Raw genomic sequence first — 25,965 nt, 5'->3', positions numbered from 1 at the left:
CGGAAAGTGAACGTGTTCCCCGGGCTGGTCAAGTTAGCGCGGAGGTACCTGTGCATCCCGGCAACGTCAGTCTCCTCAGAGCAGGTGTTTTCAGCGGCTGGACTGAAGCCTTGTTTACACTCGAGGCGTCCGCACGAGCGCGAAGGTTAGCGCGGCAAAAATGACGTCATTGCGGTATTCGGTGTTTCACAGGCGAGCGCGTCGAGTATAAACGCCTCGTCTGTTTGGGGAGGTGCGCGCGCAGTCTGCGGAGACTCGCGCTGCAGAGCCAGGCGAAAGTGTAAACGAGGCTTGACGGTCAAGTTGCGGTCGCGTCTGACCCCAGATCATGTCATCAACATGCTTATCTTTCTCAACAAAAATCAGTAGACTGGTGTAGAAGTTGTATGTGAGTTACTAGTTATTTTTTATGAGGCTTTGTTAAGTAGCCTAGCCTAATTGATTGTTACAGTAATCTCTCTCACCCTCTTTCTCGACTTCGTTCTTGGATAGTTTTGAGTTACATTTTGACAAAACCTGTCAGATCTAAGTATTATTATGTTTTTGGTTAAGTTATTGTTTAACATGATTTTTTATTATTATTTATTATTTTGGAACAAACAAGGGTCTCTGTTTAAGAACGCCAACTCGCAGCTGCAGGTTCCGTTGCTTTCGAGCACCGCAGCGCATATATATCTTCAAGTTTAGCCTAACCGACTGCCACAAGTTGATCATCTTGTAATAAAGATCTAATCGAGGAAAACACGCTGTATTTTTGTATTTTCATTGCCTTTTTAATTTATAAAAAGTTAAATAAATAATGAATTTGAATAAAAAAATATTAATGATTAATCGATAGTCGATCGTTAATTCTCCCGACGATCGACTAAGAAAATTTAATCGAATGCCCATCCCTAATATTTGCAAACAATTTTTTAAAAATTCTCACCAATGTTACCAAGATTAGATAGAACAAAACAAGTCTTTCTTGTGACAACAAAACCTCATTTAATGCTAATTAAATTTTTAAAAGGTGATAAGTAAAATTAGCCAGCAACTGCCCAAGAAACCCTGAAACCTTGTTTTTAAACGTATCAATACTACATGCCTGCACAGTATGGAATACATGAAAAGGCTGCTTGTCAGGCATCTCGACACCATCACAGTAAAGATGATGATACCTGATATGAAATGTGCAGGCCAGGCATTAATTATTCACATTTAGTGGAACAGCAGAGGCAACAGCGAAGTGGAGCAAAGCTCCACACTTCCGCCACACGCAACTGCAGCATTTCTCTGCATCATAATGCTCAGAGACGGTAAGCTATGGGAAAATCCTGTATGAAAGCCACTGCAAAACGCAGAGGGGTTTTAGTCGGTAAGTGGAAACCACTGGGCCCGGACAGGATTTTACTTAAAACTACTTTTTACCCATCGACCTGTTATCCCAATTTTTTTTTTTCAGTCAGATATCCGCATTTCATGAAAGGTTATATTTCTTTTTATTGTTGGGTTCCCGATACTTTTAAACTTGTCTGTGGTGCTAAACCATATTAACAGATTGATGGCGCTACAGAACACTTCCAGAAGTTACTGACTAAGACAGCAATTTATCTCTTGCTTTGCCATTTCAGTTCAGGTCCTTCTTAAATACCATTGCTCTTAAGAATGAGTTATCTAATGAAACAAGTGCAAACAGAAGCACAACCGTATCTATTCTCTTCCTTTCCAGATGACAAGACTTCTTTCACTATTTATTTTTCATCTCTCTGTTTCTATGTGATTCCAAATGTCTGGAATGTAGTGATGTCACAACACTAAGCTTAGACACTGGAGACACGTAGAACATCCTTTCCACTCATACAACCAGCAGACAGGTGTGGCGTACTGTTAAGATCCTTGCAACTCACGTTGCATTGTTTCAGTTTATGACGCCTCAGAATCTAAAGGTCAAACAGGTTTGGTCAAAAATGGCGGAAACCCACAAACAGGTTTTTCAAGTTTATTATCAGGTATTAAAAGAGTGGTGATGTTTAAAAAAAGGGTCATACGGCGTACTAACTTTCTTTCCACTTACAACTGAAACACTTAGGGCTACATACACAGCATCATCTAAATATGACAGTCATTACATACATTAGCTGTATTATCACAAGCAAGTTTCAGGCCTAAAAATCTTGTCAGACGAGCAATGAACAACTCCAAGCAGTAGTTTACATCCAAATAATATTTTTCATGACAAATCAAATTATTTCAATATGCTAGGAACCTCAAATCCTGAGGGAGTTTGAATGATTCTAGATAGATAGAGGTCTGAAAAAACTCAAAATACAGTCACTAATAAAGTTCAAATTCAGGGTGGTGTTCTATGATTCATTTCAAGGAAGCATCCCACTGCCTTTTAATACAGGAGCATAAAAGGATAGATGACATTAAAAGGGCAAATAAATAAATAACAGCAGTGGACACCATGAGGGGTGACTGTTAATGAAGGATAGAGGTGCAGGCAATAAGAGGAATTGATGCTTTCTTATACTTGATGTTAAAAGCACGATAACAACGAGCCATTGTTAATCTACATAAGGCTTTGATTAAACCGGACAAACAAAAGGTCCCCTTTTAAAACAAGACCTCTAAAAATGAAGAATGAAGTATTTCTGCTTCCAACTCCTCTTAACAATTCAGGTTCCATTAACGATTCCTTTAGTACTTTCATATTTCATTCGTTTATTACATATATATATATATATATATATATATATATTATAAAACCTACTGATTAAACTATTACAACCTAGACAGTAACAATTCCTGGTTTAAAACGACGATATAAATAACTACACGCGATTCAGTATGCCAGTAACCTTTGAATAATTCAATTATTGAATCACATTTTGAACCGACTCAAAAGAGACATTTACTCGAGTGGGGAGTCGGGCTACTTCGGTTGGGCTGTGTGATTCACTACAAAGAACCGACTCATACGCATCATTCGTTGGACAATCGGACTATATGCTGGTCACGCTGTATGTTTCAAACAGATTCAGACTTTTCAGAGGTAGTTTTAATATGGAAAATACATGTTCATGAAACATCCACATCATGAAATAAGAAAGAATCGTTTATCGATTAGTTTCGATGGTGTTGGCTACAAACGTGAAGAAGTTTCTACTTCAGACAACTGTTGAATACACACCACATCGTCAGTAACGTTATGTTGCATTAGCATGGGAAATAATAACAAGGGTGGAAATCTTAATCAAAATAAGGTGCTCGAACTGCATGGAGAAATACAAATCCTTAGAGGACCGAACGATCAAATATGCGGCGGCAATTCAAACTCTTACAACTTACGTTACTGCCGTAAACAACCGTTGAACATAAAGTGCTTTGGAAAACATACCTATAATTTCCATGGTTGATATCGATCCCGCATTCAGTTATAGTCACATCCCTCCAAGAAAACAAAATGAAACAATCCCAGAGAGCAGATGAGATGAGCCGTTCCGATGTCTCTCACACCCCCTTCACTCAGCCGATACACTCACTGAGGAATGCAGTAAAGCCTGAGTCCGCTCCAGTCAAACCCACTCCGTTTTCTCCGTCTCTATTGAAAATCACAACAATGGCTGTCCTTTCTAAAGGATCCTTTAATCTATAGACGACAGCACGCTGCTGTCCATCTTCAGACATTAAATTACCAGGAATGTTATAGGCTACTATATCACACTTCCAACGATAGATTTTTCTGAACAACAGCATTGTGTTGAATGCTATTTCATACTGTAGGTGGATTCAAAATAAGTCAATTAGCCTAATGTGATAAAGCAGAAAAATACTGTAACTAGATTTGCATTTTCAAAAGACTTGTAATTCATCAAAAGTTTGGTTTATATTTTAAATAAGCTAAGGATTTAGGGTTTGGTTCAGTGTAAATTACATTTAGTTGCTGCGTAAATATTGTAGATTGATAACCCCAGAGTCCTTGTTTAAATCAATTAAATAATGTCTATTTTTCACTTAATATGGGAAATTATTGAAGCTACATATAACTGCAGCTCACACTGTGAAATGTATCATAGCAACAAGTCTGGCAGGGAAATATTTGCAATTTGAGTCTCCCAGCATGCCAAAGTCACACAATATGGTCACAGCTGACTGGCATCATTGCTGATTGACTATTTTAAATAAAATTTTGCAATCTTCAGGTATTTGATTTATAGTTTCCCCTTCCAATTCTAAGGAAATTGAGTGATAAAAATATTGCAACAATGCAAAAAATGTGTCAAATATGACTCAATTCAGGAAATCAAAGATAAACTAATTCTAATCATTTTTAACATAGACAGATTCAACTTTGTAGAGTGCAAGATGGTTGTTCGGAGATGAACAAACTGAAGCTTCTGTCTTCTAGCTCACTGGAAAAGCTTTTATAGAGGTCAAAGCAACTGCACTCCAAGCCTATAACTATGTATTTGGAGTTACTTTATGGGGAGTCTGTGAGGTGCAGGAATATTACAGGATCCTGATACTTTAGTTTAGAGAATGACAGAGGAATGCTCTGGGGTGAACATATCCAAAATCTTGCTGGGAAGGATTAGGGAAAGTTAAAGCATACAGAAATGTTTTAACCCTAAAAACCCAGCATTGCAATTTATTTGTTTTAGTCTAATGGCTCCCTAAAAACATGGTCAAGAAGAAAAATGAAACAAGAAAAATTATGGTCTTAATATTAAAAATATTAGAATATTACAAAGAAATACAATGACTTTAATCTTAAAGAGCAGATACTAATATTAAATATGATGCATACCTTCATACCTTCTTATGTAAGCTTATGGGTAGCAATATTCAATTTAAATTGCTATATGCAAAATGGCAATGCAATATCTAAAATGCAATGCATTTCTGCATTTAAATTTACATTTTCCATACCATATGTGCAACGTTGTGGAGCAAAATGATCATTCAAATTCAATAATATAATTTACATTTGTTATTACCTACACTAGTTTTGACATATAATTTAAACATATATTTTAACCACCAGGTGCTGGTGATGTGATAGATATTTTCTTGGCACACTTTGGGCTCCTTAGTACCAAGCATCGTTTAAAAGCATATTTGTGTATTACCGGTAAAGTCAATCTGTCAATTTTATGGTCATTTACTGGGATTGCTGTGTGAAAGGGGCTAATGAGTTCACTATACTCAAATGGCCTCCACAGTCACCAGATCTCAATCCAATGGAGCACCTTTGGGATGTGCTGGAACAGGAGTTTTGTGGCATAATAGCTTTTGTACAATGTTGAAAAACATTAGAAGTTGTGAAGATTTAAATAAAATGTTCATAAATAAAAAAACTTTAGGGTGCGAAAGAGGGGTTTAAACATCAGAGTTATTTTTGGAAATAGAAATTAATGTTATTATTATTATAAATAACACTTATTAACACCCAGATGGACATTGTTTTATTATAGGCCTATTGATGCTTAAAAAACAATCAGTTGTTATAAATATATCCAATTAAAATGATAATTTTGCTACACTTTTTGCTTGAACATGTTAAACATTTCTTATCATCTGTGATTTTAATATGATTTTTATCATTCTTTTTATTTCTTTCAATAAAATACTAAATAATTTTGCACAAAGACCTTTATGGAAAACAGACTTGGGTAACAATATTAGTAGATCTATAAAGCTGAGACATCCTCCTTGCATCGACATGTATTAATAGCAAAATCAATTGGACATATTAGGTAGTGCAACAAAAGAAAGATATGCATTTCATCTACCAAAATAGATAACCATTATTCTATTTTAGTCTCTATTAAACGCTTCATTACTTTTACCCCAGAGGTTAAATGGAACATTTCGATGTTATAATTTCAAATATCGGATTTGAAAGGGATAGCTCATCTAATAATTAAAATTCTGTCATTATTTACTACCCTCTTTTAGCTCTAAAACTGTATGACTTAAGTTTTCTGTGGAACACACAAGAAGATATTTAAAAAATATATATGTTTACTTTTGTCATACTATATAAGTCAATGGGGTCTAATGTTGTTTTGAACCCCATTTACTTTCCTTGCATGGACGAAAAGCATTGAAACATTAATTCTACGATACATCATCTTTTGTGTTCTGCAGAAGAAAGAAAGACAAAGTTTGGAATGAGGGTGAGTAAACAAATTTTTTTTTTGCAAACCTTTTAAATCAGACTTTCTCCTCTTGTACGTGTGTGTGTGTGTAAAATTAAAACCAACATCAACAATCCAAACATAGTTTATAAATAGGCCTATCTCTGTTTGCTATCAGAGAAGTCAGAAACTCATTGTTTTGACAACTGTGAAAAAGACGGAGCTGAAGCTTCAGTAAGTGATATATCAATCCTCAAAAGAAAAAAATATGTATGATTCACAGATCGAAACGAACTAAAAACCACATATGATCTCACTAAATTTTTGTTGCTGTGAATTGAACAGCCTCTCGAGACTCAACGTGTTCTGAATGGCCACAGAATTCCTCATTGTCAAACAGAGTGAACATTAACATATAAATAACCCTCTCCTCTCGCTCTATGAATCCGTGGCGGTGCAGCTTAGGAGGGTCTGGAGAATGAATGACTCTCTTAGTCACAGAGATTTGTGCATTTCTCTGACCGCTGCCTTTAGCAACCGGCCCACTGGGTCAGTGTCCTCACCCCCGCACGTACTGGCGCTGAATGCGAGACCACTCAGAGGGCAACTTCAGTTATTGCCCCCCCTCCCCCCTCCCCAGGCCGGCAAGGGAAAGCAACACTGACCCACCTCTTCCCCCCCCCAGCCGCAGAGAGAGACAGAAAGAAAACTAACACATTGACAACTGAGGTTTGTTCCATGGAATTACATTCCTCTACTCCTGCTCACACAAGCACGTCCGGCCCTCAGAGATCACGGGATCAAAATCTATCCAAACCTACCGAAGTTCCTCAAACATAACGAAACGTTATGAGAAAAAGTGCAGATATGGAGGGATGAATGAGACGGAAATAAAAGAGAGAAGGGATATGAATCATAATTCTTACAACCACTAAAAATTCCCCCTAATTAATCTGCTTTCAGACCAGTTTGCATTGGGTAAGGACTAGGGAGCTTCCCTTTGACTCAGTTTTGGTTTTCATTAAAAGGGATAATTAATTCAAAAATTCTAAATTGTGAAAGCATGTTCTTATCCTCATGCCATTCAACCCATTTGACTTTCTTTCTTCTGTGGAACACAAACAATGACATTTTGAAAAAGGTCTCATTCTTTTTTGTTCATACAATGAAAGTCAGTGGGGTCCAATGTTGTTTTGGACCCCATTAACCTTCATTATATGAACTAAAAGAGTTGAAACATTCTTCAAAGTATCTTATTTTGTGTTTCACTGAAGAAAGTCATTCAAGTTTGGATCAACATTTGAGTGAGTAATCGCTGACAAGAGCAAGACAAAATCATGTCATGTAGAAACAATGAGGACAGCGTGTGTACGTATATGTGAAGAATTATGCATTTGATTCTGCAGTACAACTGATCTTTGTTTTTGTGAAATATTCAGCAGTTTTTAGCATGCATATTTTCGCCCCCAATCTGATGTTTCCCTAAGCCCAGCCTGCGTTGTTGCCTTTTAAATCCACTGCTTTGTTATCCTGATCCTCCGTACTAGTGGGAGTGGATTCAGAGTAATGGCCCTGGTGTTACAAATGCACCTACAGACGTGATTTTGTTCATGATTCACCTCATGCTCTGCCTGCTAGTGCCTGCTAGTGCGCAAATCTGTATTCTATAAGCTACAGTGAGTGTGCCTGCTTAACATCTTAAGCAGTAAATGCTAAAAGAGTGCCATTTGATCCACCGGTATAAGCTTCATATTTGAAACCCTATAGACAGAACAAAAAACCTCTGTCAAATGTAACTAGAGGTCCTGTTATTGTTTGAATCAGCATTTCCACACCTTTTGACCAATGACATTTCCAATGGCTCGAGATTACTGCATAAATATTTTTTTTAAAAGACTGCAAAAAGTTTCTAGCCAATACAAAATGTAGTCTAAGCATAACTACAATAAAATACCATTTGAATACCACTAAAATACCAATAAATATCATTTGAAAGCTTACAATCGCCGTAATTTATCAATTTGCAACAAGAATATTTTCATACTCCTAAAGCGTGTTCAGACCTTTCTTTTGAAATAGCGATGAACATGAAAAATCATGAAAGAATGGTAGAAACCTAAGTTTGTTATCATGCCAAGAGTTCAAAAGAGAACATCCATTAATTTTTTTGAGAAAAAAAGGTCTGAAAATGTTTTAAATATAAAGAAAAAAATAATAGATTCACCATTTGTGATGTGGCAGCGAGCTATAAAGCACATATGTGTTTATTAGAGGTTGAATTCATATCAAAATCTGCCAAACTTTGATTTCTACTTCTGAATAGGATGTCTACTTCATAAATTGTATGAAAATTGTGGAAATAATGGTTCAGATCACTCAAACCACATATGGAAAATGATTTTGGTAAATACAACAGTAAATTAATTATTATTGGCTAAAAACTACATTTACAAATGTAGCCATTTATCAATGTTATCAAATGTTAATAATGTTCAATTTAAATTAAACTTGGCATGTTAGATGACAGCAAAGGTAATCTAAATGTAGAAATAGGTGGAAAGTGGCATGAACAATCAAATATATCATCTGATGATAACCCTATTAAAATTCTGTGTTCATGGTTGTTCTGCCTGAAAGAGTGACTTCTTAACAGAAGCACCACATGGATCTTACCTAACATGGAGGTTCCCTCTGGTGGAAACTCTGGAAACTGTCCTTCAGAGGGCACACTGACTGTCCTTCTCAGGCTGCGGCCCTTTGATGAGGACGCTGTGGGGCTTTCATGGACCTCAGATGGCATCTGGGAACAAGTCAGAGGTCAGAGGTCAGTAGGTGCAGGTCACAGGGGTACACATTCTAACAGCGGGTTAGAAAGTCCTTTTCCCTAACATCGCTACTAATTAACTAACCGTTAAACTGAATCTGAAAGCAATCTGTCAGTCAGAAACTATTTCAATAAATTAAGTGAATTGATTATTCCCTTTAATAACCTCAAGGTGAAATCGGTTGCCCTGCACAGAGACAGTGATGCGCTGCAATTCACTACATAAGAGGACGAATCAAATCATTAAACTGCAAAATAAGTCTCTTTACAAGAATTCGGATGGGACTAGTTTTCCTTAAGAAGGTCAGTTAAATTTGCTTTGCGATTTTATTCGAATCAAAATCATATGTAAACAACTCAAATGGCTTTTGGAAAACGAATTCCATCCAGGTCAATAAATTACATCAGTAACCGATGCATTTAACCCTCAAAAGATGGAAACGTACAGCAAAGCACAAACATCATCTGCGTGTCTTTCTTTAACCGTCCCTCACTCTTCATTCGGAGGGAGAGGAAGGGAGAAGAATGAGGGGATAAAGCATAGGGAAGGAGCGCTCTCACCTCTTCCTCCTTGTTGAGCAGGATGAGCTGGCTATCGGTCAGGATGCAGTACTTCCTCTCCCAAACGCAGGGCTCCGTGAATGGCGACTGGCCGCAGGAGAAGTGGTGGCTGGCCGGCCCCTTCACATCTGTGCACAGGGGACAGAAAAGACATCTCAGAATGGGTTGCCACATGAAAGGATCACCACAAAAACAAGTCATTTTAACAAAGATTGTCTTCAAGAATGAGCGACGCTTTTAATGGGACATCTAAAAAATGCGACTATATATTCCCTCACATCTTGCAGAAATAGACATGGCCCTTAGAGAGGCACAAACTCGCTCCTCTTCTTTATTTAATCACCAGTTCACCTCACGAAAATAGACTCCAGACAATGATGCCGTTCATAAGAAAATTAGTCACATTGGACTCATTAAATGCCACTGTGTAAGAGATTTCTGCATCACTAGCAGCACCAAACGAACTTTTAAAAATAACGAGTCTCCAAAACTGTCCTCCATTGTTTGGACAAACATTGCCAGACAATGGCAGAAAGATTCCAACATTTCTGGACCATAATCAGTTGTTTTAGAGACATTTTTCTTTGACATAATATAAACAATAAGACCAGAGGACTATATTAAGAATTTATATTTGGATTTCACCTTTGAAGAGCAAATGTGTAAAATGTTCCACACACTGCTGCCTGTAGAGAGCAGCGTTACACTGGTTTACAATGTTGCTCATGTGCTCCAGGATTCCACCTTTTTTAAAGTTGTCAATCTCAGTATGGGGAAAAATGACACCAGAAAAATGCTGTAAGAGCAAACAAACCAACCCTGTTAGGGGCAAACATTTGCTTTTTGAAAGCAAGAACTGAATGATTAGATGTGTTTTAACTTTCAGAGCCACACAGAAAGAGTGCATTTTGGGAATGGTCAAATATCAACGAGTGGAAACACTTGCCAGAGAACATCACCGACAAAAAGCCAAACGGTCCTCCTATTAGTTGATCATTTAGACCTTCGCTAAGCTTCATCAATCAGTTCTGGCTGACAGTTTTGCTGTACGGTTGACTAGAGCGAGAGACAGAATGAACATGTCAGGATTCAAGGTCAGAGGTCAGCCCGCCCTGATGTCACTCTAGATCAGGCGACTGGGCCAATTGTGGCCATACTTGAGTTTTCCCTGGCCGCATGACTAAATTAACAACACACAGATGCAGAAGAAAGTGACGCAATTTGTCTCAAGAGGACGGGTGTGACTGCTGCATCTCCGCTTGGTTATTGAACACAGTCTTGCCCACGACTATTTTCCACATAAGCTATCAGCCTAAAGCAATGTTAGGACGAAAACCCACAAGGGAGAAAGAAAAAACACTGGCTCTTTGAATGAGGTAAGATAAAGAGATTTAGCGAACAGAGAACTGATAGAAAGATAAGCGAACTGACTAAAGCGGACACTTAAAAAAAAAAGCCAAGTTGGTGTGAATAGAGCTTGGTGAAAAAATGGTCAATATCTTTCATAGTTTCAATATTATATATATATATATATATGTATATATATATATAAATAAATAAATAAATAAAAGGAATGTATATAAAGGAATACGGAATGGCTTTTTTTAATCAGAGAAACCATTTGAACCATTTAGACCAAGTTGCCAGGTAGATTGAATTGTTTATTATATAAAGTAACTAGTTAAAAATAATCAAGGCATCTTTTTTGCTAAATTAAATAAATATTAAATATTTCTTAATTTCCATTTATATGCAAATTTAACAGTATTTTTTGTTCAAAAGCTTGAGTTAAAGGGATAGTTCACCCAAAAATGAAAATTATCTCATGATTTACTCACCCTGAAGCCACCCTTGGTGTACATGATATTCTTCTTTCAGACAAATACAATCAGTGTAACATTAAAAAATTTCCTGGCTCTTCCAAGCTTTATAAAGGCAGTGAATGGGCACCATTTTTTTGAAGTCCATACAAGTACATCTATCCATCATAAGTGTCCCAAACGGCTCTGAGGGGTTAATAAAGGCCTTCTGAAGCAAAGCGATGCGTTGGTGAAAGAAAAATATTCATATTTAAAATTTGATTGACTAAAATAACTAGCTTCCGGCAGAAGACCATATGCATCGATTTACGGCGAAAGACTAACGCTGGAACTTGATGCACAACGTAATGACGAACGCATTTGACCAGCCCTGTTTGTTTGAACCCCGAGACTGAGGCATCAAAGCTTGCGCAACATCCTACATCATACATCGTCAAGTGTTACTCTCTTGGCGTGAGTCGCCTTGCGTACAGCCATTTGCCGGAAGCCAGAAGTTTGGGACACTTTTATGATGGATAGATGCACTTGTATGGACTTCAAAACAATGGTGCCAGGACATTTTATAATATAAGTCCGATTGAATTTGTCTGAAAAAAAAAAAAGTCTTATACACCTAGGGTGGTTTCGGGGTGAGTAAATCATGGGCTAATTTTCATTTTGGGGTGAACTATCCCTTTAAGTATTTTTTTTTTTCTTTTTAAGAAATTAATAATTTTATCCAAAAATAATCAAAAGTTACAGTAAAGACATTTGTTAAAAACATTTCCATTTCAAATAAATGCTTTTCTTTTTGGCTTTTTATTCAAAGAATCATGAAAAAAAGTATCACAGTTTACACAAAAATAAGGAATATTAGGATTTTTTTTTTTTTTTATATTTAAGAATATTAAAATGAGTTGTTCTGGAGCACCAACACATATTAGAATAATATCTGAAAGATCATGTGACACTGAAGACTGAAGTAATGCTGAAAACAGTTTTGCCATCACAGGAATATATTAAATTTTAAAATATATTAAAACAGAAAATAATGTTTTTACTGTATTTTTGTATCAAATAAATGCAGCCTTGGTGAAGTTGGTGAGTGCAAGAGACTTCTTTAAAGAGCATTAAAAATTACAGACCCCAAACTTTTGAATGGTAGCATATTAATGTAATATCTTAAAGAAAATAGACTAAACAATAAATAAATGAAAGTTTTAAAATTATTATTTGATTCAGACAGAACTGATTAATATTATTTTTTATCAAACTTACTAACTCGTTTAATGTTTTTTTCCCATTAAACATTGAATCAGAGACACTATTAGGATTCAGTTGGCAACCTACACAGACATTTTATGGAAAAAGAAAGTCATACCAGTGAGGAATGACATGAGGGTGATTAAATGATGACAGAAATGTAATTTTTTGGTGAATTATCCCTTTAATTATATCGGCCCGCCCTAGCTATGAACAAAAGAGGTTGGGAGAGATCGAGCTCAACATTGACAACGAAACAAACTGTTCTTCTATTTATTGCTCTTCAAACAAGCATACAACTGTGTAAACAGACATGCTTTAATGGGTGTTTGGATAAGTGCTGGAAGGCAAATGAGGGAGACTGGCAGCGCTCCACTCAAGGCGGCTGAGGAAAGATGGAGGTGAAATGTGTGGGAGTGGAGGGAGCCAGTCCAATCTAAAGCCTGTCTGTTTGAGACGACAGCTCGCGCTCAGCGGCACAGTGGCAGCATATAACATATGGACGGGTGAGATAAAGTGGCTTCTCCAGAGATCTCATATGCCATTAAGAGATGTGTGAAGCTGTTGGCAAAGCAGTTGACAACTCCATCTGATGAAACGCAATATCTTCCATAATTATCTACGCATGTTGAGACTCCCAGGCACGAGAGATTCAAAAACAACCCTGTTCAATAACACCAATATTTGCATTACAAATGTGTAAATTCTGCACCACTTGCATACTTGTCAACCTCTGTGTACAGTATTATTATTTAAACTTCATCAGCCAGCATCATCTACTGTGCCACACGATGGCGTGACTGTCAACGGAGCGCCAGAGGAGATTGATTATTAGGATTTTTAATTGCTTCTCTCATACAGTTTCACTGCCTCTGCATTCTAGCGAGGATGAGGGCTTCACCTGCGCCTGTTCATACCAGCTATGTGCAAATCACTGCTTCTCTCTGGGGAGAGTAAAAGGCCAGTAAACATTGAGGATCAGAGATTTCTCAAAACCAGCAGATGGAACAGCCTCTCAAAAGCCTTTATTCTCGCCTTTGGAAAGAACTCAATAGTGCTTTCAGAGCTGAGAGTTCTCACTGAAATAGTCTTGATTGCACATGGAAAGCTAGGTATTGCATATACATTTAACTTAATTTGCAGCAATATTATCGGAAAGCTTTAGAAAACCCAGGATAAACAAATATGCTGGGTGAAAAGCAAAATAAATGGGTTCCCACCCTATTTAAATACAAATATATATATTTGTTCATGATGGAACAAGTAAATCTACATTCAGGTTTTTGTTGAAGATTTCCAGTTCTATTTTAGGTACCAATTATTGGAATTAACAGATTTAAATAAATATACCAATATACAGAAGTCTCCAAAAGTTGCAAAAGAAAAGCCTGAGATTTGAATTCCAGCTTACTGAGGATTCAGCTTCCTGAGAGTCCATAAACAAAACTCATTTCCAGGACTTTTAACACGATTACTTTTCTATGAATTTTCCAGGCCTGGGAATGAATATTTTCAAAAGCTCCCCTAATATTTCCAGGTTTTCCATGATTATGGGAACCATGAATGTAAACTCTATCAACAGCATCTTGGGCAAAGTGCCAATTACAACAGAAAATAATTCTGACACATCCATCAGTTTCTAAAAACAAATAAACTTACTTACAGCAATGAACTTCTAAGTACACAAATATAAGCATATACAACATAATTTGATCTTTAATGGTCTAAATAAGTGTTTTATAACCAAGAGGCCAGGGCCCATTAGAGGCAATAGCAAACTTCCAAGGGGGCCTCATTTAAAACAAGCATTAAATTAAGCTTAATCAGTTAAAAATCAAGATATTTCATATTTTAATTCACCCATTTCAAAGCTTTTATTTCATTGATATTCAACATTGATATATGATGATTATATTTATTAATGGTAGGCAAAAAAATAATAATTTGTAGTGGTGAGTTTGTTGTTTTGAATTAGGTGACTGTTGTTTTTGTCTAGTGTCTATTGTTTTGTGTTATGTTATTTAAATTTTGTGTATTAGGACCCCCTTGAAAGCTAGATGATGCATATCAAGGAGTTTATCCTAAAGAATAAAAAGTGTCATTTAAATTACTGATTACTGCTTTGGATAAAAGCGTCAGCTAAATGAATAAATGTACTGAAAAAAACTTTAAGCCTTCATGTCAAAAAGGTTGAGAACCACTGGTCTAAATCATGCTCATGCTACTTTTCTACATGGTTGAAGATGAATGGGCAAAATGATCTACTGTGGTAATCAAAAGCGTAACACAAATGTTGTCACTGGAGCTTCAGTTGTATTTAACCAAAAATATTCCTTTAAAAGTATTAGCAAAACAACTAAAGATACACATTTAACACTTGCTCAGGAACCCAATTACTGTGATCTTCTGCTAAATATAGAAGAGGTATAAAGACCCCTCCCTGAGGTATTTGGACAATGTTAAGTGTATGTCACCTGAAATCTAGTGTTAAAAACAAATCTGTCCAAACCAAGTCCTTCTAAAAGTCCTGTTACATAAACTATGCAGAAAGTCATTTTAACACAAATGTTATTTCTGCAGAGTTCAGCATGTCCATCATTATCAACCGAACTCATCTATCACTCCAAATACTCTCTAGATCGAAGCGCAGCATCAGAAATGACAGAGTACTCGCAAAGGATGTTACCCAACATGCTCTGTGAGGGGGGGCGGCAGCTCTGAAGTTGGAAACATACTAAACAAATCCTGAAATGACTGGTCGGTTAAAATGTCAAGAGACAAGGGGATGATAAAAACCAGTATAGGCAGTATACAAAATAGGCAGTTTAATCTCATCTAAACAAATGTATTGCCATAGAAATTCATAAGAAAGACTTGAAAAATGTAGAGAACAAACACTTCTCTGGAAGGGAAACGCAACCACCGAACCAAAGGCTAGATCGAGTCACCACAGCAGAGAAACACAAGAATAGGGATGTGCGAAACTACATGATTTCAAAATGACTAGGCTATTCATGGGTTGCCTGTATGACTAGTCGACTAATCTGTGTTAGGAAGCCCTGTAAAATTAGAATTGTTTGGGGTTTACCCAACACCAAATCAAAGATGTTTCTTAGGGTGCTGTTGCAGCTAAGAAGTGCAAAGGAATAGAAGCCATTGTCTCAAGACTTGTTTTGAAAAATATAGACTACTTTTTAACTTGACACACCATATTAAAATTGCAACTCTTGGAATGACAAAAAAAAAAAAGAGTGAGATGTGGTGCAACAGCCAAAAAAAAGTCTGTCTAAGGGGCTATTCACACAGAACGCGTGTTTGCTCATGTTTTTTTTAAGTTAAACTTCTTTCAAATGAAGCACCGCGTTTTTAGAACGCTGTCTCATGCCGAAGATGCTGCGAAAGACACGTGAGTGCAATGGTAACACACATTCATCTAGCGCACGTTTACATAGAAAAACAATGGAAAATTAACTTATTGGAATGGAAAAAAACCTTCTGTGTGAACTTCCCCTAAATGTGTATGGTTGTAGTGGTGGTGCTTAAAAGTGAGTTAATATAAAGACACTTTTTCGAAACAACAACGAAGAGTATTTTTTTGCCCAGCCCTAAAAAATTATCTTAACTGTGCCAGTTTAGTTGTTTAGCGGAATACACAATAGCGAACCATTGTGACCAATCCCTACGTCTACAGCGAATTAAAAATGTGAACATCATACCCCTGGTATCTGAGCTGATAATTTTGGCCTTCAAGATACACATTGAGCCATGAGGGCAATACTTTTAACAGCAGTGAGCCGTGGTGTGTAGAGAGACACCTGGGAAGGGTGTAATAAGACAGTAACCATGTGGGTGTCCTGGACATGGTCCTATACATGCTCCCATATGTTTGTTTGTGCAGCAGCACAGCTTGAAAACACTTACTGCAGGGTGGCTGCCAGCTGATCCAAGAGCTGCCAGTTTGTGACCCCGTAATGGACCTGGAGCCCACAAATAGCGCTTGCCCAAGAGGTCAGCAAAGGTTCAGACAGACAAGCAGGAAGTGAACATGCATTTGTTAAACTAAAGCTTCACATCCAATTTAGCATGATGATGTGATACGAGTGATATTATCAGGTTTGTGAGACATCTGAGGTAATCGTTAACAAGCAATGGATTGTGTGTGTGCATGAAAATGGTAAAACCGATGAGTCAAGTCAGTGTTGCATCTGCATATGTGGTACACCACCTTCTTCACATCATGATGAGTGCAAGAGCAACTTGGCATGCAGTCATGTCACAATCAGATCAAACATTGTTGAGGAACATGTGTGTGACACTGACACAAAGTACATCTCTATGCTCACAGACACACACTGAGGCCCAGACCGGCCTTGCATATGTTTGATGAAGGGTAATCCTAACCCCTGCAGCCCTGCCTGGAATGTCTTCAGCTGAAGGAGAGGTCATACCACCTGTCCAGGATGAGGTTTCAGACGGGGGAATGCCTGGGACTGCTAATCACTGCCAAACACAGAGAAAACTCAACTGGCTCCTGCTTTTAAAACACAGCTTTGTCAAGAACTCTCCTCACCCGAACTAAACTCTCCTCACCCAAACAAAGACCCCTTGCAAGTTACATTGCTTAAACTGGTGGGAATAGTATTAGTTAGAATTAATAGGAATAATATAGTTCACCTAAAACTTAAGACTATTTGCTCACCCTCATTTTGTTGCAAAACCCATGACTGACTGACTGACTTCTGTGGAACACAATAGGGGAACTCCTGAAGAACTGTTTAATGCCATATAAATGAAAGTAAATGGCAATGTTTGCTTTGCTATCAAACTCCAAAATGGCAAAAAGCACAATAATACTGGTCAATACGACTTATCGTCTATATTCCAAGTCATCTGAAGTCAAACGATGGCGTAGTGTGACAAATAGACCAAACACAGCCTGTGTCATTTAGTCTTGAAAATCTCACCTTCCACTTATGGAAATTTTAAATCAATTTTATTTCACAATAATTTTAAATAAATGGTGAATCGATATAGATTAAGTTATATGAATTAAGTATAACTTTATTCTTATTAAAGCTAAAAAGGTTATTCAGTCAAGAGCAGTAAGTGCAAGAGCAGTTTTTCTCTTTTGTTTGATTCACATTAAAGACAGAGCAGCAGGTAGGTTTATTAGGCTGCTGTCACTTTAAGACTAAATGCACGGATCCATTATACTGATACAAATCCGGTTTACACCCAACTGTTTACTTTCACTTGAGACATAACTGGCTGTGTTTAATTGAATACTCCACAAAATGGGCATATGACAATAACACGTGTATTCGACCATTCAAGCGCAATAAGACGTGATGGAGGACTGAATTTGTGAACGCAAGCCCGCAGGTTTCTTACGCTGTGTCAGTCATGCAGAGCATGGAGTTCTTTTTCACTGCTTATTGTGCTTAACACTTTTAACATCGAGCATGTCCAAAATTTCATATTCTTGCATTTCATCACTCTGAAGTGTCAATAGTGCTTTATATTTACATACCGCGATGTACAAGATATAGCAAAATCTCTAACGATAAATATTCCATACCGTGGTATTGATATATATCGTCATACCGCCCATCCCTACCTGCACTGTAGCTCTTTAGTTAAACATGGGACCTTAAGATGCACTGATTCAGGTTATGTTTTTATGTATGATTTATAATAGTCATTAATTTAAGACTAAATATCAATTCATCTAAATAGGACCCATCCTTTTTTTTATAGTTGAGCCGCGATTCACAAACACTTTACAAAGCAAATCTGATTGACCACAAATGGAAAAACATTGCTTCTCTTGTTTTGTTTTTTTTCACGACAAACCACACTATAAAAGTGGTTCTTAGTGTATTGTGGAAATATGAGGAAAGCAGAAGTGTAATGAAGTGAGGAAACGGGGAAGCTTTAGCTGTTGCAGAACTAAAATACGGATGTTAATGATGTGCAGTCTTTTTACAATTACTAAGTAAAATAAATCTGTGTTGCACTATAACAAGTCCTTACTACACTGTAAGACATTTCTGTAATCTGTACAGTTATTTACCATGTATTTTTCACCCAGTATAACACTGGCAAACACCACATACAGAGATTTACGGTATATTTAAAAATTGCTGTATTTACCGTAATGGCTTCTTAAGGTGACATTCCATCATGATTTGGATTGACAAGATTTGCTTTACACTGTGTCTGAAACGCCGCAACAGCTTGAGGCTGTCTACATTGAACACGTTAAAAGTGACCCTCACTAAATGCAAATCCGTTTCCATGCCGAGACTGAAAATTATTGGTACTGAAATACGATTCTTTGAGTGAATAAGTTGTTAGAATGGTTCAAATTGAAAATTCAAAAGGTTTGCGACTGATTCATTGCAGACTGATCTGCCTTTTTAGACCGATTCATTTTTTTTTTATAAAAAAACACTGAGTTGTTTGTCCACTAATTGGACTATACTGGCCCCGCCATGGATATGAAAATGTCCATTTAATTCCTTTGTTTACTCTACAGCATTCATTCCCTTTCATCAAATTGAAGACATATTGCAATATCATAGCAATTGCTAGTTTATACCAATATTGATCAATAGAAAAAAAAACAGGATGAATGATTTTCTTTCTAATGAAACTGTATTGTTCTGTATAATAGTGCTCTTGATTCCCAACCCTACATTCAATATAAGATAAATAAAACATCCAGTCTATTGCACAGTTTAGAAACATGAATTGGCCGATTATACAGAGATCTTTCACCCAAATGAGTCTTTTCATTACGTTGGACTTTCATTAGTTTCAATCATCCTAATGCCAAATTCCCACAGTGCTTGCCAGGTGTGCGCACACCCTGACACACAAACAGATCAGGAAGGAGAACAGAAGATGCTTTGTGTCGCTCAGCCGCGGAGGCTGTGGAGCGTCACCCTCCTGCCCTCTCATGAGCCAACACAGTGCCCAACCACCTGGTCTCCGCAACAACCCTTAAACACAAACAGCCTGTCCAATAACAATGCATCAGCACAGAGGGCTTGGCCACAGCAGGTTGACAATTCATGTGGAAGAACATTACAGTCAGCATGGGGAAATTGGCCATGGTACAGTGTGTAACGGATGAAGAGAGAAAAGAACGAGAAGGTGTGGTACAGAAACTGGCTGCTGTATATAGCTGAAAGACTGCTTCTCTCATGTTATATAAATAGCCTACATGAAACCATGAGAGCAAATGTTTTACCGTCACAGACTAACGGCAGCACTAAAAAAATTAAATAATGTTCAGTACCATGTTTCTGTCAAGCACTTCCACTCATCATATTCATACGGCAATCATATCACATGGCATAGTAAGGGTATCAGATTGTACTACTTGGTACTTTAAAATATATTGAGTGAGTGGTATTACAAGAATATTCTACGAGAGAGAAAAAGGCTAACCAAGGTTGCATTATTTAATCAAAAATACAGTAAAAAAAAGTCACATTGTGAAATATTACAACAATTTAAAGTAATCCTTTTCTTTTTTTAATACAATTTAAAATGCAAATTCAGCGTACACCCATACAGATGCAGCCATAGCCATCTCACTCTGGGATGGCAATTCATAAGCCCTTCAAATTAGCAGCTTTAATTGGTGTCTGGGGAGATGGGGGAGTTGGATCTACAGAGAGAGGAAATTACTGCAATTAACAGATTGGGCTATGATTGCAGCTCTGTGAGGATGCGTTTGTGGAGCTTCCAGCTGGAGGAACAAAGTGGGGATGCTTAGGGGAAGTTGCAACTTTGTTTTGACACAGTTGGTTAAGCAGGATGTAATGTGCTAGGACCGGTTAATCAGTAATCTAACAGGGACTTGTCCAGCCTGGGAGGAACAGCTGTTGACTGTGGGGCGAGGTGGGGCAGTGCTCTCCTCTTACCCACGATGACCTCAGGACATACGAGGGCAGACACTCCCCCGTAGAGTAAATCATTCGCATTTGAGACTAAATCTTCAATCTGGGCGACTAAATAATGTCATTGGGTAATAAATTCTTAGATATTACTCTCCAATGTATGTTAGAGGCTAAGTGTGAGTTTAGAAAATATATATATTTTCACCTAGGTCTACTATTTCAATTCAGCACAATTAATGCGCAGCGTGAGTGTACCTGTTGTATTTTCCTGTCAAAATAACGGAGTTCAAGTGGAATTATTCAGCTTTACTTTTAATAATAATTACTATAATCTATTATTTTTTTTACAGAAACACTGAATGACCGACAATATCTTAAGCACCACCACCAGTCTTAAGTTCAGTTAAAAATGACAAATAACCTATGCATTCGTACATGGTTACCAAGCTTTAGTTCTAATTAATAAAGTTCCATCATTAAATAGAGCTTCATTATCATAATATAATGCTTGATTCATTGACTGATGTTAAAAGTGTATGTTCAAATTTTGAAAAAACGGTGCCATTTTACAAAGATTAGCCAATTTGGTGGAATCATATATATATATATATATACATACATACACACACGCACACAAACACAGTATATGTATTTCTGTATTTGAACAAGTATGGATATTTAATTGCACATGCTCATTTCCCTGATTTTTACATTTAGATGACTTTTGCCAGCATTTAGCACTTACATAAAGTTAATGTTTAAACACTTTAATTAATATAATTTAATAACCCTGTTAAATGTAATATTTAGAAAATCTCAGACTGAATATTAATTCTCATATTGTACATTATAATAATGATGGCAATATTCACTTGTATTTAAAGCTAATTATTTTATTTTATTGTCATAATTTTATCATAACAATAAAATGGCCATTACAGTATCTATCTGCCAGAATTCAATAAATAGAATTTAAATGTAAAATATTATTGGCGCATCCCCATTTATATTATATTATTATTGTATTATGGAATATAGGCCACGCTAGAGTCAAACTCACGCAAAGAACACCTGCTGTTAAATGGATTGACTTTCACTTTAAAATGACCCTTAAATTCATTTAGAAATATAAAAGGTGCCCTTCCGGGTCATTTCCCTAAAGCAAAATTGCACAAAATGCTTCTGAATAGCAGAATGGAGCTTGTGGGTTTGTGCCATAACAGTGACAAGAGAGTGCTTCGTGTCATTCATAATTCACATCATCAGCGTCACAACCCTTTTACCATCGTGCCACTCTAGCGAAGCAGCTCGGAGACGGCACACCATCGTCCCTTTGCCCTTTAATCTGCACTCTCAAACATCTTCCTCCTTAAATCTGAAAGGCTGGATTTGTTCAGTCATTTGTGACTCCCTGTAGAAACTCAAACACCACACTACCCAGACACTACGCCTACAAAACATCCTCTCTGCCCAGCTGAGCCCCTCTAAATATATGCATACTGTTGAGGGATGAGTTACAGGCACTGTTAGGACACTAGACCCCATAAATTGGATGTAATTATTAATAACATTTTGACTTCATTTGAATTGGAATCACTTGCGTTATTGTGCAATTCAGCCTGTGTTTAATTTGACATTTGTCAAACTCGACTCTGCAAGTACTGGAATGTTTTTTTTTTTAAACAGTGGTGAAGAAAATCAATTTCACTTCTTTAAATTTGTGTGCAATTAGCACATTTGTCACGACTACGTGTTTTTTTGCACTCTTCAAACGTTAATGTCGCACGTGGAGGTCATGCATTTCTCACAGTCCGACATCTGTCATGTTAAATAATTAGCAGTGCTGGTATTCCTGTCCTCCATTGTTACAGAGAGGCGGTGATCGAGGCAGGGCACCGAGCGCACACACTTTTGTTCACCTCACAAGTACGACACTCTGCCACAGAGAGACATTGTTACATATTTAAATAGGTTGCCGTCAGCATGCCTGGAACATTTGCATCTCTCTTCTTATATCCACCACTCCTACATAAACTCACCTCCTGTGCATTTGCTTCAAGCCTAGAAATTGACTACTACTACTGTGATATTGTTTTATCAAAATTGTTATTACAAAAATAAATTAGATAACAAAACATATGCATTATAAATGCTTAATCTCAATAATAATAATGATAATAATTCTGGATGATTATTATTATTATTTGTGCTATGACATTTAATAAAAAGAATGATAAAAGGTTATTTTGGAACCTAAAGTAAAAAAATGTATCCGGTCCTTTCTCGGTAAAATAACATAAAATTAGTGCTGTCGAATCGATTAATTGCATCTAACATAAACAATTTTGTTTACAAAATATATGCTTGTGCACATAAGCTGAATATTTATATATTTAGCACACATTTATACACACACACATACATATATAATATATATACACTCACCTAAAGGATTATTAGGAACACCATACTAATACTGAGTTTGACCCCCTTTCGCCTTCAGAACTGCCTTAATTCTACGTGGCATTGATTCAACAAGCTGCTGAAAGCTTTCTTTAGAAATGTTGGCCCATATTGATAGGATAGCATCTTGCAGTTGATGGAGATTTGTGGGATGCACATCCAGGGCACGAAGTTCCCGTTCCACCATATCCCAAAGATGCTCTGTTAGGTTGAGATCTGGTGACTGTGGGGGCCATTTTAGTACAGTGAACTCATTGTCATGTTCAAGAAACCAATTTGAAATGATTCAAGCTTTGTGACATGGTGCATTATCCTGCTGGAAGTAGCCATCAGAGGATGGGTACATGGTGGCCATAAAGGGATGGACATGGTCAGAAACAATGCTCGGGTAGGCCGTGGCATTTAAACGATGCCCAATTGGCACTAAGGGGCCTAAAGTGTGCCAAAAAACATCCCCCACACCATTACACCACCATCACCAGCCTGCACAGTGGTAACAAGGCATGATGGATCCATGTTCTCATTCTGTTTACGCCAAATTCTGACTCTCGATTTCTGTTGAGACATTCAGATGGTAGACTCATCAGACCAGGCAACATTTTTCCAGTCTTCAACTGTCCAATTTTGGTGAGCTCTTGCAAATTGTAGCCTCTTTTTCCTATTTGTAGTGGAGATGAGTGGTACCCGGTGGGGTCTTCTGCTGTTGTAGCCCATCCGCCTCAAGGTTGTGCGTGTTGTGGCTTCACAAATGCTTTGCTACATACCTCGGTTGTAACGAGTGGTTATTTCAGTCAAACTTGCTCTTCTATCAGCTTGAATCAGTCGGTCCATTCTCCTCTCACCTCTAGTATCAACAACGCATTTTCGCCACAGGACTGCCGCATACAGGATGTTTTTCCCTTTTCACCCCATTCTTTGTAAACCCTAGAAATGGTTGTGCGTGAAAATCCCAGTAACTGAGCAGATTGTGAAATACTCAGACCGGACCGTCTGGCACCAACAACCATGCCATGCTCAAAATTGCGTATCACCTTTCTTTCCCATTCTGACATTCAGTTTGGAGTTCAGGAGATTGTCTTGACCAGGACCACACCCCTAAATGCATTGCAGCAACTGCCATGTGATTGGTTGATTAGATAATTGCATTAATGAGAAATTGAACCGGTGTTCCTAATAATCCTTTAGGTGAGTGTATATATATTTATATATCATATACATTATATTCATGTCTCTGTGTGTTTATACACTACATTTATATATACACAGGCATGCATATATATATATATATATATATATATATATGGGGAAAATGGCATATTGCGATTATTGAGGTGAAGATTGCGATTGGATTGAAACAAATGGTTTCATGAGTCAACTTGCTTGGTTCTAAAGCAAAATGCACACACAGATTAGTGATAATTCTGAAATGTTTATTTTTCAACTCAAACTAGCAACAACAACTAAATGATTGATAACACCTATAATGATCAATAAGACATTGATGTCTGGATAAAAATGCACAGGCATTCACAGGCAGCGCGCTCTTTTGACTTGTCGCGCATGAATATTTTAAAAGCATGTGTGTATATGTATAAATATATGTACACTACCGTTCCAAAGTTTGGGGTCAATACAAATTTTTTTTTAAAGAAATTAATACTTTTCTTCAGAAATAACCCATTAAATTGATCAAAAGTGACAGTAAATCCATTAATAATAATGCAAAATATTTCTTTTTTAATTAAATGCTTTTCTCCTGAACTTTCAAAGAATCCTGAAAAAAATTAATCACGGTTTGCACAAAAATATGAAGCCGCACAACTGTTTTCAACTGTGATAATCATAAATGTTTCTTGAGCATCAAATAATCATATTAGAATGATTTCTGAAGGATCATGTGACACTGAAGACTGGAGTAATGATGCTGAAAATTCAGCTTTGATCACAGGAATAAAATTACACTTTAATATATATATATATATTCACATAGAAAACAGCTGTTTTATATTGAAATAATATTTCACAATATTACTGGGTTTGTTTTGTATTTTTAATCAAATAAATGCTGCCTTGGTGAGCAGAAGAGACTTCTTTTAAAAACATTAAAAATCTTACCGACCCCAAACTTTTGAACAGCAGTGTATATATACACAGACAAAGACACATAAATATATATACACACATATATTATGTAAACAAAAACTTTTATGTTAGATGAGATTAATCATGATTGATTGATTAATTTATTTGATAGCACTACATAAAATAAAAAAAATTTTGTGCTATTTCAGTTAATAGTTTATAATAATAATAAAGGCTGATTTGCAGTCTAAATAGCCAAATTTTGTATTTATTTAAGCCAGTTGATTCTGCATTGGCAGCATTTTCCACACACAAGGATTAAGTGTCTTTGCTGTTCCTGCTCGCTCTCATTCTTAAGACACGGAACGACAAAGGTTTGTGGGCCAACTCTTAGGGGAATATCTGCACGACAGAATGACATTGGGACCGCAAATTAAGCAGCGCTCCGTTTTCAGCTGCAGGTCTAAGACTATCTGCTCTCACCACCCACTGTGTTTCTGTCAGGCTGCTGGGGCATTCCTGGAGAAACCAGCCCATGATGAGAAGACCTAAACGGGGAAACTGTGCTTACCAATGTGTCAGAAAGACATAAATAGTACTTTCTACATTCACTTTAACACGGAAACTGGCTTTATTGAAGGTACAGTTATTTCTCTTTCACTCTTTTAAAAAAATCCATTCCACGGGGTCCTTTCATATGATTTCTGCGGACCACCTCTAAAGCCTTTCAAAGGGAAATAAGGCTAATAGGTAGTGAGCCCAGGGTCTTTGTATCTTTGCAGGAACATGTATTAGCATACAAAAGGAGGTGAGTGAGCTGCTTCCTACATTTCTGAGGGAATGGAGGAAAAAGTTGGAATGGCTGGACTTAGGAGGGGGTTAAACTCCTGCTGAGACCCTGAGGTTTGTTGAGACAAACTCCATGCAAAACCCATGGA

At 37.1% G+C, this 25,965-nt stretch overlaps 1 protein-coding gene across 6 annotated transcripts in view; it reads right to left on the bottom strand.

The window, feature by feature from the left end:
• The window catches only part of rasal2 (RAS protein activator like 2), an 80,052-nt gene that overhangs the window by 34,376 nt on the left and 19,711 nt on the right, over window positions 1-25,965 (bottom strand). For 4 of the 6 annotated variants that reach the window (XM_077231782.1, XM_077231773.1, XM_077231755.1 and 1 more), the window contains exons 2-3: window positions 9,511-9,638; window positions 8,799-8,925 (exon numbers count right to left, since the gene is read on the bottom strand). In XM_077231782.1, coding sequence (XP_077087897.1) covers window positions 8,799-8,925; window positions 9,511-9,638 — 255 coding nt within the window. Of the gene's footprint in view, window positions 1-3,382; window positions 3,521-8,798; window positions 8,926-9,510; window positions 9,639-25,965 lie in introns of those variants that run through there. The other 2 variants (XM_077231801.1, XM_077231810.1) reach the window with 2 other exon arrangements.

The sequence above is a fragment of the Siphateles boraxobius genome, unplaced genomic scaffold (genome assembly GCF_051911475.1).
Source record: "Siphateles boraxobius isolate OS27281-9 unplaced genomic scaffold, OSU_SipBor_1 1, whole genome shotgun sequence".
In the NCBI taxonomy this organism is placed as follows: Eukaryota; Metazoa; Chordata; class Actinopteri; order Cypriniformes; family Leuciscidae; genus Siphateles; species Siphateles boraxobius.
This window is presented reverse-complemented; position numbering and strand designations above follow the sequence as displayed.